A 19205-nucleotide genomic window follows, 5' to 3' on the forward strand; every position below is an offset into this window, starting at 1 on the left:
AGAGCAGTCACTTTGGTTTGCTTCCGGAAACCAAATTTATTGTTCATGCATGCGTGCCGTTTTCTGCCTGAAGGTCTTTTCGTTGCCAGGTCTTCACAACATTTCCTGCACATCATGCTCGTTGCCTCAGTAAGTATAGCGAGCTGTGGACATTACGTGATAATATTACTAATATTTATTTCATTAATTACACATTCAGAGTGTACAAGAAGTCATTTGTTGTACGCCATATACTCCGCAACTTGATAATGAACCTACAACTGTTAATCAAAAGAGAGAATGCATAAAGAGAGTTAGCAATTCACAAGTGTGAAGCAAAAAAAGTGAGTTATTAGTCATTACTCCTTACATAAATCACAAAGGCACACGGATACTTATCAAATGGGCACTCAGAGGAGCCCTCAAATCTGTTCTGAGAGAATTATATTAATGACATGCATTAGTTAGGACAGACTTGCAAACCACTGCCACTTGAATGGTGTTCCTGACATTTAAGGATAACATTCAGTGCTATAGACTATTGGCTGCTTCTGCATTCATTCTGCATGTATTAATTCCCTCTTGCTGAGTATAGACCCTGCTGTGATGATGATTAGGACCACAAACAGTAGGGACACTACATAAAATCTAATCTAAAACATAAGTCAATCACAGATCCCTTCTAAATTAAGGCTGATATTATGCCTGAACTACTCTCTTGACATTTCATTCGAAGTGGATGAGTGGATGCTTTTAAAACACACTAAATTTCATGGCTCTATGAAGCTAATAAGACCTGAAGGGAGCATGACATATCTCTTGAATAAAAGTACCTCTGCTCATCTTTCACAGCACTTCACAATCTCACTTTGGAAGCGGGTGGCTAACATGGAGAAAAGTTTTTTCTGATGACCTGTCAATATAAGAAAAAAGGAAAACTTTAGAGAAGTAGCTGTCAAGACGGACTTAGCTGAGATCGACAGGCCTGATAATAACATCAAGAGTTTGTTGTTAAATGTCTTTTGATCGCTCAAAAGATCGAAACAGGATGAAAGTGCAGTTCGATGGCAACAAGTTGTGAGCAGACTAGAATTTTATTATTGAAAAAGGTATCACACAGCATGACAATGTCTCTGCTTAGGCTGTGAACCCTTCAGAACTGAACTGATCTGAATGCTGTTTAAAGTCAAAATGAAATGAAAATTTATATTTTCTAATTGCATGTTATGGATTAGATTGTATCCGTTTCATCCATACGTTTCACTTTAAATTAAATGTAACTTAATTTTTTATCAAATTGTCATAACTCGTAAAGGCTGTGACACACCAAGCCAATGCAACAAATCTGACTGTGTTGTCATCTTGCATCTTGTGCATCTGGGCTAGTGCATCTTTAAAAATGTACCATAGTTTAAAAAAACCTGTTATGTAAGGGATAATGTACATCCAGCCGGTTATCGCAGAATAACCCCTGACAGGGTGATCAGGACCCCGATGCGAAGCACAAGCAAATAATTAGACACGAAATATTGAATAGTTGAAATATTTGAATGCAAAGCTTCCGTGAACACAGCAGCTGCGAGCAAGCGGCAAGTTCAAACTAGAAGGACATTTAAGGGAAACGGTAGAGTCATACCACTTATTACACAACATTTCATAAATAATTATGGCGATAAAAGATTTAATGAAAATTAATATTTTCTAATTGCATGTTATGGATTAGATTGTATCCGTTTCATCCATACGTTTCACTTTAAATTAAATGTAACTTAATTTTTTATCAAATTGTCATAACTCGTAAAGGCTGTGACACACCAAGCCAATGCAACAAATCTGACTGTGTTGTCATCTTGCATCTTGTGCATCTGGGCTAAAAATTTGAGCTTGAACACAACATAGATAAATATACATAGATGCTAATTGGCAGCGAGTGTGTTTGGGACTCGGTCCGACACTGTGAACAAAAGCGTTTTTCAAATATTGCTTAGTGCATCTTTAAAAATGTACCATAGTTTAAAAAAACCTGTTATGTAAGGGATAATGTACATCCAGCCGGTTATCGCAGAATAACCCCTGACAGGGTGATCAGGACCCCGATGCGAAGCACAAGCAAATAATTAGACACGAAATATTGAATAGTTGAAATATTTGAATGCAAAGCTTCCGTGAACACAGCAGCTGCGAGCAAGCGGCAAGTTCAAACTAGAAGGACATTTAAGGGAAACGGTAGAGTCATACCACTTATTACACAACATTTCATAAATAATTATGGCGATAAAAGATTTAAGACGAAATAATCTTATAATCCATAACAGCGTATAAAACAATCGTCGCATAATGGTAGCAGCTGCATTTGTATGAAACGAGAGAGCGAGTCCGCAATACCAGGATGACATTAAATAACTGTACACAATTTTGAATCGAGTTTTAATATTTTATTAGCTAAACAAACGCAAAGCTTCCACGAAGAGAAAATGTTCCTAGCAAGAGTATAGCACTGACTTCATTTACCCGGATGAGCCTGTGTTATCAGCTTTTACCGGTTGTTATCGAGGGATAAAATACCACGGAATGTAACGACTGACCAATCAGAATCAAGTATTCCACAGAGCGGTGTAATCAATTCAGTTAATACATGTAAAAACACACACCAAGACATTCTCACCAGTGAAAGGTTATCCCATTTCTTTGTGAATTTAAATTTGTGGCATCATGGAAAACGCATTGATTTTTGTGATTGACGACACTGTGTATACAGTGGCATCTGTGTAAACATATCTATGGAAAACACCATGAAGACTACAGCCAACGGCCAACTAGAATGTACGTTTGCATCTGCGTGAGAGGAAACAACTGTCTATATAAACAGATGGCAATAGTCTATATTCGTCACGAAAAACCAAAACTGCAGACATACAAACCCTAAACAAAGCAGTGCTTGCTTATTTTGAATATGAACCATATTGATCACTTTTATCAATTTAGATGGTCATGTTGTTATGAGAATACATGCATGTTGGTATGTTCAGGTAAGATGACGTAAAATTAGAACATTTTGCTCTGGGTGCCCTCTTCGTCATTTGCTCGCTTTCATCACTTTTCTTCTTGTGCACTGGTTTGCTAATCAGAACAGCCAATCAGAGTGATCAGTCATATGCCTGATACTGATTCAACATGCTCAAAAAGCCATCAACGGGGTCCGACTAGTGCAGATGACACGGAACACTACGCAAAAACCATCGGCTTGGTGTGTCACAGCCTTTAGTCCCCGCCCTACTTTTTTTTTCCTTTTAAATACTTCATAATACAGAAGAAAAGACCTCTTGCAACTTCAGTTCCATTGTGACTTTAAATTAAATTTCAATTTCTGAATTTAACTTCAATTTGAACTAAGGTACAAAACAGCATAAAGAATTGTAATTCAGATTTAAGAAAGTAAAATTAAATGGAATGAAATTCAAAAAGAACCTTGGGTGGTGTGTAAGTGTATTTTTTTATAATAATAATAATAATAATGTTTAATAATAATTTAAGTATATTCATATTCAATGTTTAAAATGCTGTTATCTATATATTACAATATATTTATACTAATTGTATTATATAGGCTATTTAATTAACTTTTTTTTACACTTCATGGACCATGGAGGAAAAATATCTAGCCTAAGCATATAACTGTAAATTATGAATCTGAATTACTGACATAATTTAGTAATTATGTTATCATACGACTTTCAAAATTCATGAAATATTAACTTGATACATATATTTTTAAAGCTATTAAATTGGCCCTTTGCTCTCTCAGACCCCAAACAAAACATGAGCTAAATTCAGATTTTTGCTCAACTTTGGTTTCTGTGCAGATTATGTAAAATTATTTTACTGTCTCCAGTAAAATTAATAAATAAATATCAAATCATAAAACTCTGTCTTAAGTATTAAAGTAGATTATACTGTCCTTTTAGAGCAGGTTAGTAAGTTGAGAGAAAAAAACATGCATTGGCATTTCTTTGCTCATCATAAATGCCTAGTTTGTCTCCATCTCCCATGGCTTTCAATCCCAAGCCAAATCCTAAAACTGCCTCTCACTGATAAGCAGAACAGAGCGCAAGTATTCACACCGCCAAGGTGATTTCTTGCCATCCATGGATTCCTGCACTCCCTGCATTACTTTAGATATGCATTTGACAATCACATTTTCAGACAGTGAGTACTGGTGTGTTTATCTTTTTAACTGTCAGGTGTAAACAGCACTTTTATCTTTCAAAACTGCTAGCTTAAACTGTCTCCTGACTCAAGCGAAGGAATAACTTCTATGGGAACAGAACAACATCTGTGGGAAAGACTTAAAGGAGTAGTTCACTTCCAGAATAAAATTTCCTGATAATTTACTCACACCCATGTCATCCAAGATGTTCATGTCTTTCTTTCTTTTTGAGGAAAACATTGTAGGATTTTTCTCCATATAATGGACTTCAATGGTGGCCAACGGACTGAGGGTCCAAATTGCAGTTTCAATGCAGCTTCAAAGAGCTCCACACGGTCCCAGCCAAGGAATAAGGGTCTTATCTAGTGAAACTAGGGCTGGGCGATGTAGCTAAAAAATGTATCAGCGATACATTTTGACTTGTCTTCCGAGGCCACAATGAGCAAAATAATGCAGCACATTTAAATCGTCAACGCAAGGAAATAAATGTCAATAAAAAAACCTGCATTACGTCTAAATTAACTCAAATAAATCACATATAATTTAGTAAATTGCATAAACAATTATGAACAAAACAGCATCACTTATTCATGCACTGCTTAATACAAAGAGCCGAATCGCCCATCACGCAGATTGCATTTAAAAACATAAGAGACGCAGTAAAAAGGAATAAACCTCCACAAATCCGCGACGTGTTTTCTAAAAGTTTAAACTGTTTTAACTTTGCATGGCTAGATCTTGTGTGACGCGAGTGCAGCAGTCATATTTGTCCATCTAAAAATGCACTGAATATGCGTTCTGTGTGAATGGCTTGGTTTCGGGTTTTCACCTAATCAAGATCTTCTCTGCATTGAGCTTCTATATTTCTCTAATATTTTGAATGCATAACACAACAGCGGTGCATCTCGTGGACTAGACTAACAAAACATTAAAATACAACATCACTCACATCATCACCGCATCTCGTGCTCCACTGATGACGCTCCCTGACACACTCCTAACATTCAAATGCAAATGTTTATTTTTAAATTCGACTAATATTCTTTTTTTTTTAACTCACAATCTCCTCATTACAGGCAGGCACTGCACTCAATTCAGCATGTGTTCGTGTTTGTGTGTGCTGTCTGTGTCACTCTTAGTACATGCCTATATCTTGCGCTATATCGAAAAATTTTATATCGTTATCGAAGAAGGTGTACCGTCGATAAATATCGATACCGTTTTATTGCCCAGGCCTAAGTGAAACGATTGGTCATTTTCTAAAAAAAAAAAAAAATGTATATATTTTTTTAACTACAAATGTTCATCTTGCACTAGCTCAACTTCACGCATTACGTAATCACTTTGCTGGAAGTACCGACCCAGTGTTTACAAAGCAAACGTGCAAAGTCAAATGCCCTTTACAAAAAAAAAAAAAAGGTAAAACATAGATGTAAGACGATTTTAAAGTTGGAGGAGAAAATGAGATGGAGTTTTTCGCCCTACCCTATACCTTTTTGAACTGGAGTACACGGACAAAGAGCTAACTGCGCGTGACCTTTCCAACGCGCATCATGGAGCTATAGTGCAAGACGAGCATTTGCGGTTAAAAAGTACATACATTTACATTTAAGAAAATGAGACCCCTATTGCTCGGCTGGGATTGTGTAGAGCCCTTTGAAGCTGCAATTTGGACCTTCAACCCGTTGGTCATCATTTAAGTTTATTATATGGATAAAAATCCCCAAGAGGGTCTAGCTGCTGCCTCGCACTTGCACTCTCAGACTTGCATTCTCAGACTTGCACTCTCAGACACTTGTGCTTCCGCTAGCGACGTCACTTGCAGTCTTTTATTTTGTTCTATTTATTGATTACTTTTTGTTTGAATCGCTCAACATTTTACAACAGTAGCCAGGTGGTGAAGACAAGAAAAAAGAAACTAAATTACAATGCCACTTGCACTCTCCGATACCCGCGACGTCACTTGCAATCGACACAAATGGTGCGTGTTGCCAATGGAGACAAGACGCTGTGGTGATTAAATGATTCAAACTAATTTAGTACTATAACATACAGGGGCCTGCAAGAAAAAGACAAGACCCGCAAATCCGTCGCCACAGAACAGCAGAATATGAACGCAATGCACAAAGTCTCTCGTTAAGCGTTTTCCTCCTGTAGAAAAACATAAACACTTAGCATGGCATAATTTATTAAGATACATTAAGTTCAATTAAAAGATCAAATTCGATATATAGTTATTATTTAATGTACTACAAGGCAAACAGATGGCTATGAACACAATGCGCAAACTTTCACTTGTCCTCGCATACAGCAAAACGCTTAATGTTGTATAATAACGGACTATGATAAAGACAATACAGTAGCCGATATGTCTTGTTGTTGACTCAACGTATATAGAGAACAGCAATTATGAACGTGCATTTTCAAATGCATTAAGTGATTTTAAAAGGATCAACTCCGTACAGGCAAGCAGACGAGCCCAGAATGCAATGCGTTAAATTGCACATTAAACATTTTCCTCCTATAGAAAATCATTATAAATAAAACACGTAATGTAGCTTAATGGACAAAGACAATGATATAAAAGAGCTGTAGACAGTTTATTCTATATGGAAAAAACACTTAACACGAAACTGTGCGTGTTGCATTTATTCTGGGCTCACCTGCTTGCCTGTACATATTAGTTATGTATATTAATAATGTAGAGGAGCATACTGAGTTTGGCCTTTTTATGCAACATCATGCCACGTTTTGCGGTATGGGAGGAAAATACTATATACATATTCATTATATTAATAAATTGTATATTTAATTAAATATTTTAATAGCATCTTAATACATTACGCCATGTTAAGTGTTTATGTTTTTCTACAGGAGGAAAACGCTTAACGAGAGACTTTGTGCATTGCATTCATATTCTGCAGTTCTGTGGCGACGGATTTATGGGGCTTGTCTTTTTCTTGCAGGACCCTGTATGTTACAGTACTAAATTAGTTTTAATCGTTTAATCACCACAGCTTCTTGTCTCCATTGGCAACACGCACTATTTGTGTCAATTGCAAGTGACGTCGCCGGTAGAGGAGAGTGCAAGTGGCGATTGCAAGTGGCATTGTAATTTAGTTTCTTTTTTCTCGTCTTCACCACCTGGCTACTGTTGTAAGATATTGAAAAACTCAAACAAAAAGTAATAAAAAAATTGAACAAAATAAAAAATAAAGCCTGCAAGTGACGTCGCTAGTGGAAGCGCAAGTGTCTGAGAATGCAAGTCTGAGAGTGCAAGTGCGAGGCTGCAGCCAGACCCTTCTCAAAAATCCTGGAATGTTCTCCTCAAAAATTGTATTTGCGACTGAAGGCAGAAGGGGTGAGTAAATTATCAGGAAATTGCTTTTCTGGAAGTGAACTAATCCTTTAACAAAACACCTGCTGGTTATTTAACTTTTCGCAGTATATCTCATCAACTAACAAAACATCTTTGATGCACATTGGCTTTGACGGCTTTGTTTTTAGTTGTGCCTCACATCAAAACTGCAGTGGCCTTTGACTGATCATTTCTTCTGCCTGCAGGTACACACAAAAGATACGTTCTCTCTTAAAGTTTTATTCTGCACATCATAAATAATACAGCAGGACAGCTCTGATATCCTGACATAGCTTATACATCTTCATAAGACCTTAAAACAAGATATTCCTTACAGGGGAAAAAAATATGAAAATAGTACAACATATTTGAAGTCAGATCAGGGCTCAACAGAATTTGTTTCTACTGTCCCAGTTGGGACTGGTTGGGCAATCTGCACTTGCCAGGTTTTCATTTGGCAGGAAAATCTATTCTATTCTATTGTTTTTTTCTACATTATTTATATTATTTTTTCTTATATATTTTTTTTCATGTTCTCATATAAATCTTACAAAGACAATTTTTTTGTTAAATGTTAGATTTTCATCATAAATAATTACTAGTTTTAATCTGCAAAGACTTACATTTTATTTTTTATTCTATATTTATTAAAAATTCTTCTATTTTTTTCTTTCCTTTTGTAAGGAGAATTTTTTTGTTACATTTTGTCACAATAATACCAGATTTTAATTTGCAATAATCAATTATTTTTATTCTATATTTATAAAAAAAAATTATTTTCATAAGAATCTTAGCGAGATAAATGTGTTTATTAAATGTTACATTTTTGTAACAAAAAATTACATTTTAATTTGAAATAATTAATTTTATTCCATATTTATCATTTTTATTGTATTTTTTCCTTTCCATTAGACTCTTAGGAGGCTACATTTTCTGTCACATAAATTACTAGGTTTTAATTAGCAATAACTAAAAAAAATGCAATTTTATTATTTTTTTATCTCTTTTTTCCTGGAATAGAGCTATAATTTAATTTAACAATTTAAATTTAGCTATAACTTAACCATGATGACTAAGAATACTTAAAGGGTTTGCAATTCCTTAATGAAGACTATCATAACAATTCTTGCCATTTTTAACCAAACCTCATGTCGGTCAGCTAGACAAAATTCACAACAACAACAACAACGTTCAATGCATCACACAAAAACAAGACTGACAAATTTAAGTTGTAAAGATAATGCAAAACTGGCCCAATAGAGCAGGTGACGGTTTTGACCCGAAACTCCCTCATGTGCTTTAGACCAGCGGGCCCTTGCTGTTGAACTCGGCAGGTGCTAGTACTAAAAGTAGGTCAGTACCCCAAGACATTAGCAACCACAAGTGTCTTCAAACAGCGAGGTGTATCTTCTGTGCACATCAATAATTTCATGAACAGTTATGTCTGAGATTCTTCAGCATATGTTATGAATTTGGAAGAATCCACCTTTTCCCTGCAAATCGAGGCACTTTCAGAAGTGGCAAATGCCTCAGTGGCAAAACTTAGACAAAATAACAGCCACTGATAATATTTCTTATCAGACACATAGCACATTTTGCCTGTGGTTCAGGTGTTAGCTAGACACATTAGGTTAGTGGGATCCACAGGCTTTTTACTGTAGAAACAGATGAGGTGCTCAGTCCAACAACCTGAATTGCATTTGCGTGCCTGGCATGAAGGCAATCTTACATCAGCTGCAAACACACAATTCATGTAACACAGTCGGGCGGTTGTAAGTTTGATTTATGACCTTAATATCCACAAATGTCCATAGTAAACCGTCTTTATAGGCATTGATCAGTACATTAAAGCAGTTCTATCTGCACTGGTGCTCTGTATAAAACATGTAACGTTACTCATTTGCCTGAGCTACATCTTCTTCCAACAATACTTCAGATTTTCACATCTACTCCAGATTGTTGTGCTTCACACTCTTGCACATCACTCTGTTCAATGAATTATTTACAGTGACGAGACCAGAAACTCTGGAGGTGGCAGTTTATTCACTGTAAAACACTTATGATGCCCAAAAAAATGTTGTCAAGACAAGCAGCTCACTTAGTTTTCGAGACACAATCAATCAAACCTCCAATGCACAAAAATGCTGTCTAGACAGGCAGCTTTTTTGAATCAACCAATCACCTATGATGCCCAGAATGTTGCCTAGGTAGGCAGCTAATCCATTCATTCTGTCTACTAGACAACTAAGTTTAAAATACCATGCATGCGTCACATATTTAGATATTTAATTAATACAACTGTCAAATGAAGTTGTAAACATCTATTTAAAAGCACTCCTCGTAACTTGACGGAGTACATACAGCAAAGCTGTTACATGAAAAGGGAAGTGTCATTTGTGGCAGCTCATTTAAAATAGGATTATACCCTTGTCACTAGTAACAGTTTATTTTCAGCATGTGCATTTCCATCTGTAAAAGATAAGAATAAATAAAAATAAAAACCTTTTTAGAACGCTGCTTTTCTCAATCAAACAAACAGTAACAGAAATTAACCTAAGCTGAAAAACTTCCTTTTGGTAAATGTAGAGAAATGCTTACCAAGCGACCAAAGCAGGATATATCGGGCAACACTGTATCCGTTTTGAGAGTTTTTGGAAGGCATAGTAGAAGAGGCGCGGGTAGCGCACGCTGCCAGCTCGCTGTAAATGTGCTGTAGCCGAGGGTTTGCACTGATCCTGTATCCAACACTCACTGCTGTGCGAGCCGATCATTACCCAGCTTTGTTTAGCGAGGACATTTCCTGTTGAACGCGCGTCTCAGTGTGTCCCTCTAGTGGCCACACCGCTAACTACTACAAAAGGGGCAGTGCTTGGCACCAACATAACAAGCGTGATTAAAATGTTTTTTAAAGGGATAGTTCACAAAATATGACAATTCTGTCAGACATAACGGCAGAACAGCTTCATTCACTTTAATTTAAATATGGCAAAAGATGCCAGGACGCGTAAACTATCAGCTTCAGTCATGAAATAAACTCTTTAAAATGTTACCTGAATCCCACTTTCGATCACAAACCCAAAAAATTACATAAAAAACGCAATTTTACCGAAATACTGAATGGTATATTGTTATATAATCTTTATATTAATTAAGTTTTAATACGACAAACTGTCGCGACTATCACCCTAATTAGCCTACATTTATGAAGTCTTTTCTTCGCCTGAAATATGCGAACTGACACTGAAATATTGAACTGGTCTATTTAAAAACAATGTTATAATGTAGAATTAAAAAAAGTAAACATTTGACCCTCCGAACCACATTAAAATCCTCGTCAAAAGTAACGATTCTGTTGTTAGATTTGTGAGAACGGACACTGAAATATTAAACTAATATATTTGAAAACAAATGTGATGTCGAATTTTAAAAAGTAAACATTTGCACGACCAAACCACTATCACTAATAAATCCGTCTAGATAATGAAAAAATGACTAGAAATCAGATTTGTTCCACGTAAGATATTGAACTGGTCGATTTGAAAATATGTAGAATTTTTAAAAAAAGTAAACATTTGTCTCGCCGAACAAATAATAAATCTCTCGACGCCATTAAAATAACGACTGGAGATCATATATTTGTGCTTTTAATCCTTATAGCGTAATCTCGTACGGTTACCACAGCAACCCATCCGACGCTCCGAGCTCTGAGTAAACTGCGCCGAAAGCTCTGGAAGTGTCATCGATCACACTGCGCGGGCTGGACCGAGCAGGGCCGCCTCTGCTGCGGTTGGAAGTTTCAGGAAAATTCGCGATATAAATGGGTCGCGAGTAGCCTACTAAAATTACCGACAGTGACCGGACAGACCTGAACGCTAAAATGACTAGAAATCAGATTTGTTCCACGTAAGATATTGAACTGGTCGATTTGAAAATATGTAGAATTTTTTAAAAAAAGTAAACATTTGTCTCGCCGAACAAATAATAAATCTCTCGACGCCATTAAAATAACGACTGGAGATCATATATTTGTGCTTTTAATCCTTATAGCGTAATCTCGTACGGTTACCACAGCAACCCATCCGACGCTCCGAGCTCTGAGTAAACTGCGCCGAAAGCTCTGGAAGTGTCATCGATCACACTGCGCGGGCTGGACCGAGCAGGGCCGCCTCTGCTGCGGTTGGAAGTTTCAGGAAAATTCGCGATATAAATGGGTCGCGAGTAGCCTACTAAAATTACCGACAGTGACCGGACAGACACGGACAGGCGGGTTTGTTGGTTTGTTTTTCTGACCTGAACGCACCGCTCGGCGTCCGGAGGAGAGTCCAGGGTGGCTGTCGTGGGCTTTGATGTGGGATTGCTGTATTGCTGTATTGCTGTGGTCAAAGGCGGAGGAATCGAGACCGTGTCCAATGAATTTACAGGCAGATGCACGCCGTAAGTGGATGCTGTGTTTGCTAATTGTATAATGAGATAAAACCTTCATTGCATGTATCTTCAGTGTATCAGATGAATATTGATACTCTACGTGTGAATATCCACCTAAACTGAAAGTCAAGTATAAGTATACACTTGTCAATGTAATTCCAAAACATCTGAAACATGTTCATGTGAGCTCAAATCTGTCATTTGAATCCCTCAAAAGCTTAATATGCCTGAACACTTTCTTTTAGAGCTTTTATCATTTAATGCAAAGAACAGGACCATTGGTAATGCTGCAAAAAGACAGGTAGGCTTTCCTGTTCTCATCTGTGATGATTATGAATGAAGCAAAAGTGTGCTTAGTTCGGTGTTATATTACCATTCATATGTTTTTACCTGTTCTGGATGATAACCAATACTGCAAGCACAGTCTCTCATTTTAAGAGACTACATGGCAGATTGTTTTAGGATCATTCCGTGCAAGCAGAGAAGGCTAGTTTACCATATGACCTGGTACCACTAAATGATGGGAAGGTTGGAGTCAAGGTAAACACTGTGTTCATTAGTCCCATTTATGTATCATTTAAGGTGTAGATGGGTTTGTTTCTTCATCACAAAGAAATCTCCTCTGCAGTGAATGGGTGCTGTCAGATTGACAGTCCAAACAGCTGATAAAATCGTCACAATAATCCTCTAGTAATTGAAACCACTTCAGTCCATCAATAAATATCTTGTAAAGTGAAAAGATGTCAAATATGAGTAAGTAAAATATGAGTCCTCTATCCATAATGATGCTTTCTCCAGGGGGGAAAAAATCAGTTTGAATCATGAGAGAAATATGCACAGATCAAGAAAACAGTTTAAACCAGTTCGAAATGGTGGATTTTGATGTGAGAGGACAACAAGGGGATGGGATTTTTCACTGGAGGAGGCATTGTTGTGAATTATGGACTCATATTTCGACCAGAAGCTAAGGTTTAAAGTTAAAATGCCTTGATTGATTTGTTTCTTCCAAACGCGCAGATTTTCACTTCACAAGGCATTAATTGATCGTTTTCAGTCACGTGACCGGCTCGAAGACCTGGCGGGCAAAACATCCATAGAACTGCAGCACAAGCCTGTCGATTTTCTATCTGTTCCAATCCAAAAAATATTTAGATCAAAAGAATAAAACAAAGATATGTGAACAAAATGCAAATACTGGCCATTAGCAGTCCATATAAAATAAATCACCCACCGCAATATTTCAATCACTAAAAACAGCGGGACATTCTAAAACGTTTAATGTGAAAACACTTAAAGGTGCCTTTAAAATGGGGATATTAAAAGATCAAATTCAGTACACACCTTATTACTGATGCGTGCTTTATACAGGCAAGCAAATAAGCCCAGAATATGAACATAATGCGCTAAATGGTTAAGCGTCTTATTTATAATTGTTTTCTATGGGAAAACATTTAATATTAAACTTTGCGCATTGTGTTTATATTCTGGGTTCATCTGCTTGCCTGTACAAAGTATGCATCCTGAATAAGGTGTACAGTATACTGAATTTGGCTTTTAAATATCACTGTCTGTCTTACTACATTACTACTTAATGCAAACCTCGTAAAAATAACTGGCGGTCAGTGGAGGAAAGCCTTGTTTCGCCCTCCACGTGGGCGTTCCTGTAAGGGTGTGGCATCACATGAAAACTATCAATCGATGGACTGGAGTCGTGTGGATTACTGTAATGTTTTTATCAGCTGTTTGGACTCTCATTCTGACGACACATATTTCCTGCAGAGGATCCACTGGAGGGAAATTATGTACATTTCTCCATATCTGTTCTGATGAAGAAATAAACTCATCTACACGTTGAGGGTGAATACATTTTCAGCACATTCGGCAAATTTTCATTTTTGAGTGAACTATCCTTATAAGTATTTGGGACATACTGTATATGTGCCATGTGGTTATTTTTGGAAGACAGAATAAAATTTTGACTTTCAATGTCTTGACGGACTACAAACACCACGGGAGACAGCAAGTGACATAAAAATCCAGGGCAAGGCACAGAGAGCATGAAACTAAAACAAGAAAGAGTTGATTTGTAAGGAGAACAATCACATTTATTTTCTAAAACCAAAATAAACTGAACACCTCAAAATTACAAAACAAAACAAACAAACAAAAAACAATATCTTTTAAAAAGGTCTCTAGTATAATGGATAAATAAAATAATGTTAAGTCAAATTAAAACTCCAAAGCCTTCTTGCAGTGGATGTGCTGGTTTGGGCCTCATTGCCGGCTGCAGTCATGTCCTCATCTCATATATAAAACACCTCTGATTCACAAATACTTGCTAAGGAACTCACATTCACATAAAGTAGCCTTGTTGAAATGTTTGGGTGAGTAAGGGCAAAACGCACAAGATGCAGTACTTTCAGTGACCTGTAAAAGGCAGTATCACGTCTTTTGTAGCAGAAATAAACTGCTGCAGAAAAAGCTAGGTCCATGCAAAATGTAATGTGTAACTGCAACACCCATTTCAAATGTAGTGGAGTAAAGAGTACAGATACTCATTCAAAAATGTAGTGAAGTAGAGAGTAAAAGTTGCTAATATCTTTGATACTCAGTACAACTACAAAGTACCCGAAAAGATACTCAAGTACAGTAACTAATTACATTTACTCCAATACTTCACACCTCTGTTTAATGGATACCAGAGGCATGTACCAGAAATAGAGACTTTCAGCTCATTAGAAATTCCCCTAAAATTATTTATATTGATGATAGTGTATTATAGTAATTTTTAGTCTTGTCATGATGATATTTTAGACAAAAGGCCTTGCTTTATCATCATACAGCAGTACATTTTAACCAGGCCTGTTTTAATTTGCACGTAAACCACAAATGTGCAAGACACCAATCCGATGGTTTGTTTGTGTCATTTCTTTGGCCATACAAATGATTTTGTCATGCATAGATCCCCTCATTCTTCACTGATTCAGAAAGGAAGTCTGTGCTGGATGCTGCCAAGATTGCCGGCTTGAACTGCCTGAAGCTAATGAATGACAGCACTGCAGGTATCTTTTTAATTAATAAAACTCACAACAACAGTGACTTTGCCACATCCCAAGCAATCTTGACAGTGTCATTTAGCATTCCATATACAAGGAAGGTCTTCCAGGCTGTGATGAGAATCCAAAGATTGTGGCATTTGTGGACATGGGCCACTCAGCTCTCCAGGTCTCTGTTTGTGCTTTCAACAAAGGTAAACTTAAGGTGAGTCTCAGTCAAAGTCAGACGCTTGTGTAGATCTCCAACTTTGCATTTTCACGCACATCAGTGAATGCTCTGTGCTGAATTTAAGTCCAAGTATAAGATGGATGTAAAGTCCAAGGCTCGAGCTATGTTACGACTGACACAAGAGTGTGAGAAACTCAAGAAACTAATGAGCAGCAACTCCACAGACATTCTCCTCAACATTGAGTGCTTTATAAGCGATAAAGACGTATGTGAGAAACTTGACAGGTATGTGAGTGTTAGACTGTTATTTAGAGCTATGAATTGTTAATGCACAATATATCTATCTGTACCATATCAGTTTTTGGTCGATGCAAGAGAATTTTGGGGGAGAAAAAAGACAAATATATTGACAGTATTTAAAGTGGTGTTTACACAACACCGTTTTCAACTAAAAATGGAAAAACATAAGAATTTTGGCCGTTTATTTACACGACAACAGCATTTTAGGGACCTGAAAACGCAAATCTTTGAAAACACGTAGTGTTACTTTACAAAGTGACATTAGCAACTACTGTCCTGGCATGCATAATTCTGAATTTTTTGTCATTTTTGCAGATGCGTGTGTGAACGGGAATCATTTTAAATATTAAATTAAATACTTTTTTTTTTTTTTTAAGTATAGAATTTTAATATCACCTTTTAATCGGTTTATCAGTTCTATGCATAACATGAAAATATTTATCAGCTTATCATCAGAAATCATTTTTAAATGTAAACATTAGCAAATTTCACAAAGAATATAATTTTTTTCATACTGTACATTATAATGTTGTGATGCTTAAATTCATTTGTAGAATTTTGAACTAATTTTCGGGCTAGAATTTTAATATCTGCTATTTATCGGTTACCAGGCATGAAAATATTTATCATCTTATTGGTATAATTCTCAATATCAGCGCATCCCTACTTTGATAGTACATTCATAAAGCTGCTATTATTTTATAAATAATCAAATATTTATAAATATATTATTGATAAATATAATATTCATCTTATATTGGGAGCCGCCTTTTCCACGCACTGTAAGTAATGCACATCAACACAAGCTTGTATTATTTATTTATTTTTCAGGGATTGTGGTTTCCCCAACCACAAATTATAAAATTTAAGAGTCCCCTGCTTATGTTTTGTAACATGCCTAAAGTCTCATCTTAATTGGATATCTGTCTACACCTATCATATTTACTTGCAGCTAAATGCGCGTCTATATTGTTGACATTGCAGAACTGCAATTGTGCTTCTTAATTTGTGATACTCGGCATAGTTGATCAACAAGCTAAGAAGTCTTAAGTAAATGCCTTCCTTTTCCACACAGGGCCAAATTTGAGGAGTTGTGTGCTCACCTGATTGAGAGAGTGATAGTTCCTCTGATCACGGCTGTAGAACAGGCTCAAGTGCGGCTTCAGGACATCAGTACTGTGGAGATTGTAGGTGGAACCACACGGATCCCTGCTGTAAAGGCCCAGATCAGCAAGTTCTTCAAGAGGGATGTGAGCACTACATTAAATGCTGATGAAGCAGTGGCCAGAGGTTGTGCATTACAGGTAAGTGCATTTTACTCTATGTAACGAACAGCATATTTTTTAAAGCTGAAGGGTGTCAATATTTTCCCCTCTACCAGCTCAATATGCAGCTATAAATAAGCCATTCAAAGGTTGATTGGGAGAATTGCTCTGTTTGTTTTAATATCCCAACTAGCCCTACACATCAACCTGAAAAAAAAAAAAAATTATATATATATATATATAATTTGGTTATGGTAGTAACATAGACATTACACACTTCAGCTTTAAGAAGCAGAAATTCTTAAGAATAAGAAACCTCAAATGGAATATGTTTAGAAAAACATCAAGAATTATGTACACTACCATTCAAAGGTTTAGCTTAACTAAGATTATGCTTACTAAGGATACATGTAATTGATCAAATACACAGTAAAAACAGTACGACTGTGAAATACAATTTAATCTGTTTTCTTTTTTAATATATTTTAAAATATAATTTATTCTAAAGCTGTATTACTAGCAGCCATTACTCCAGTCTTCAGTGTCACATGATCCTTCAGAAATCATTTTAATATGCAGATTTGGTCAAACATTTATCAAGTTGAAAACAGTTGTGCTGCTTTTTGTATTTTTGTGGGAACTGAGATTAATTTTCCTGGTTTTGTTTTTGTTGATTTTTTTAGTTTTACATTTAATTTGACACATATTCATACCTCAAACATAATAATAATAAAAAACACTGCTACATAAGGACTATAATTAGCACACAACATCTTCAAATACATTTTAGGAAAGACTCTAATATATTTTGCAAACCATGTTTTTGTTATGTTATTCAGTTTTAACAAGGGTGAGTTGTATAATATTCCTTTTTTTCCTTTTCTATGCAAGTAAATTACGATAAATGGTTAACAGACCTTAGTTTTACGCGCATTCATACCTCAGACATAATTAAAAAAAATAAGGACTGCTATACAAGGATGTTAACACACGACAGCTTCAAACACATTTTCTGGTTTTGTTTTTGTTGATTTTTTTAGTTTTACATTTAATTTGACACATATTCATACCTCAAACATAATAATAATAAAAAAACACTGCTACATAAGGACTATAATTAGCACACAACATCTTCAAATACATTTTAGGAAAGACTCTAATATATTTTGCAAACCATGTTTTTGTTATAGTTATAGTCAGATGTTATTCAGTTTTAACAAGGGTGAGTTGTATAATATTCCTTTTTTTCCTTTTCTATGCAAGTAAATTACGATAAATGGTTAACAGACCTTAGTTTTACGCGCATTCATACCTCAGACATAATTAAAAAAAAATAAGGACTGCTATACAAGGATGTTAACACACGACAGCTTCAAACACATTTGAGGCGAGAGTTTGCCAAATATGTTGTGAAGCAGGAAAATCTCTTCAAGTAATGCAGCCACGTACTTTAATTTACCTAAAAATCGAAAACTGTTATTCTAAAAACCCATTAGAAATTCCAGCGGGAACGCAAGTGAATTAGCTTTCCAGGGATGCTCTACAAATTGACATCATTACTGAACAGCTATATTCAAGCTTTTAGTAATAAAAGTGATGGGGGTGGGGATAAAAAAAATATAATATATATAATATATACTATTATATACTAATATAATTGTGTAGAAATGTAACTATCAGCTCCCTGGGACTGTCATTTCTAGGACAAGATACAGGAGGCAAATATTCAGCTCTCGGTAGACAAAGAAAACCTTACAAAAGCACAGTGTCCCCCCATGGAAAAAGAGAAGAATCAAACAGATGCACTGAGTGTAAGTGAGCTACAGTACATCTCTCACTTACTGCTTTCTCAATACATTTAACTTTATATGTGCATATCAAATAGGCATATTGATGTGTATCTAGTTTATGTAAAAAAAATTGTTATTCGTGTCACATCTTGTGAAATATCTTAATATGTACTGTATTTCTGTCAGTTTGTCAGACTGCCATACCATTATCCTAACAGACGTTGTCTGTTCTTCACAGATGAATGGAGAAGTAAACAATCACCCCCCTGATGCTAAAAAAGCCAAGATGAAGGTCAAGCATGTTGTTCTGCCCATTGAGGAGACGTTTACCCAGCAGTTACCAAAGGATCGCCTCAGCAATTACATAAAATGAATAGCTCAGTTTAAATGTATTGTATGAATTGCCCTTCCTCTGGAATAAAAATTACGGGGTTTCTATTTACATTTAGTTAAAAGTGGCTGTAAAACATCAGCTCCAGTAGCGCAGATGGATAAGTGCATGCCCTTGCTTTTTGACCAGATCGACCCGGGTTCGATCCTGCTTTTTGCCGAACTTTTTTTTCCTCCCTTTCAAATCTCGTATTAGCAATGGATTCTATTTACACTAAGTGAAAATAGCAGTATTTTTAGCAATATGCTATTTACACTAAGTGCAA

At 36.1% G+C, this 19205-nt stretch overlaps 1 protein-coding gene and 1 pseudogene across 1 annotated transcript in view; one reads left to right on the forward strand and one right to left on the reverse strand.

Annotated features, from left to right (window-relative positions):
* The window catches only part of LOC107558988 (beta-1,3-glucosyltransferase-like), a 75871-nt gene extending 65488 nt beyond the window's left edge, over positions 1 to 10383 (reverse strand). Inside the window, exon 1 of the mRNA XM_016242701.1 lies at positions 10143 to 10383. Coding sequence (XP_016098187.1) covers positions 10143 to 10206 — 64 coding nt within the window. The 5' untranslated portion in view covers positions 10207 to 10383. The remainder of the gene's footprint in view (positions 1 to 10142) is intronic.
* A 2455-nt stretch (positions 10384 to 12838) lies between these two features.
* On the forward strand, positions 12839 to 18922 carry LOC107558989 (heat shock protein 105 kDa-like; annotated as a pseudogene).
* The last annotated feature ends 283 nt before the right edge of the window (positions 18923 to 19205 follow it).

The sequence above is a fragment of the Sinocyclocheilus grahami genome, unplaced genomic scaffold, assembly GCF_001515645.1.
Source record: "Sinocyclocheilus grahami isolate Dianchi unplaced genomic scaffold, SAMN03320097.WGS_v1.1 scaffold671.1, whole genome shotgun sequence".
Classification (NCBI taxonomy): Eukaryota; Metazoa; Chordata; class Actinopteri; order Cypriniformes; family Cyprinidae; genus Sinocyclocheilus; species Sinocyclocheilus grahami.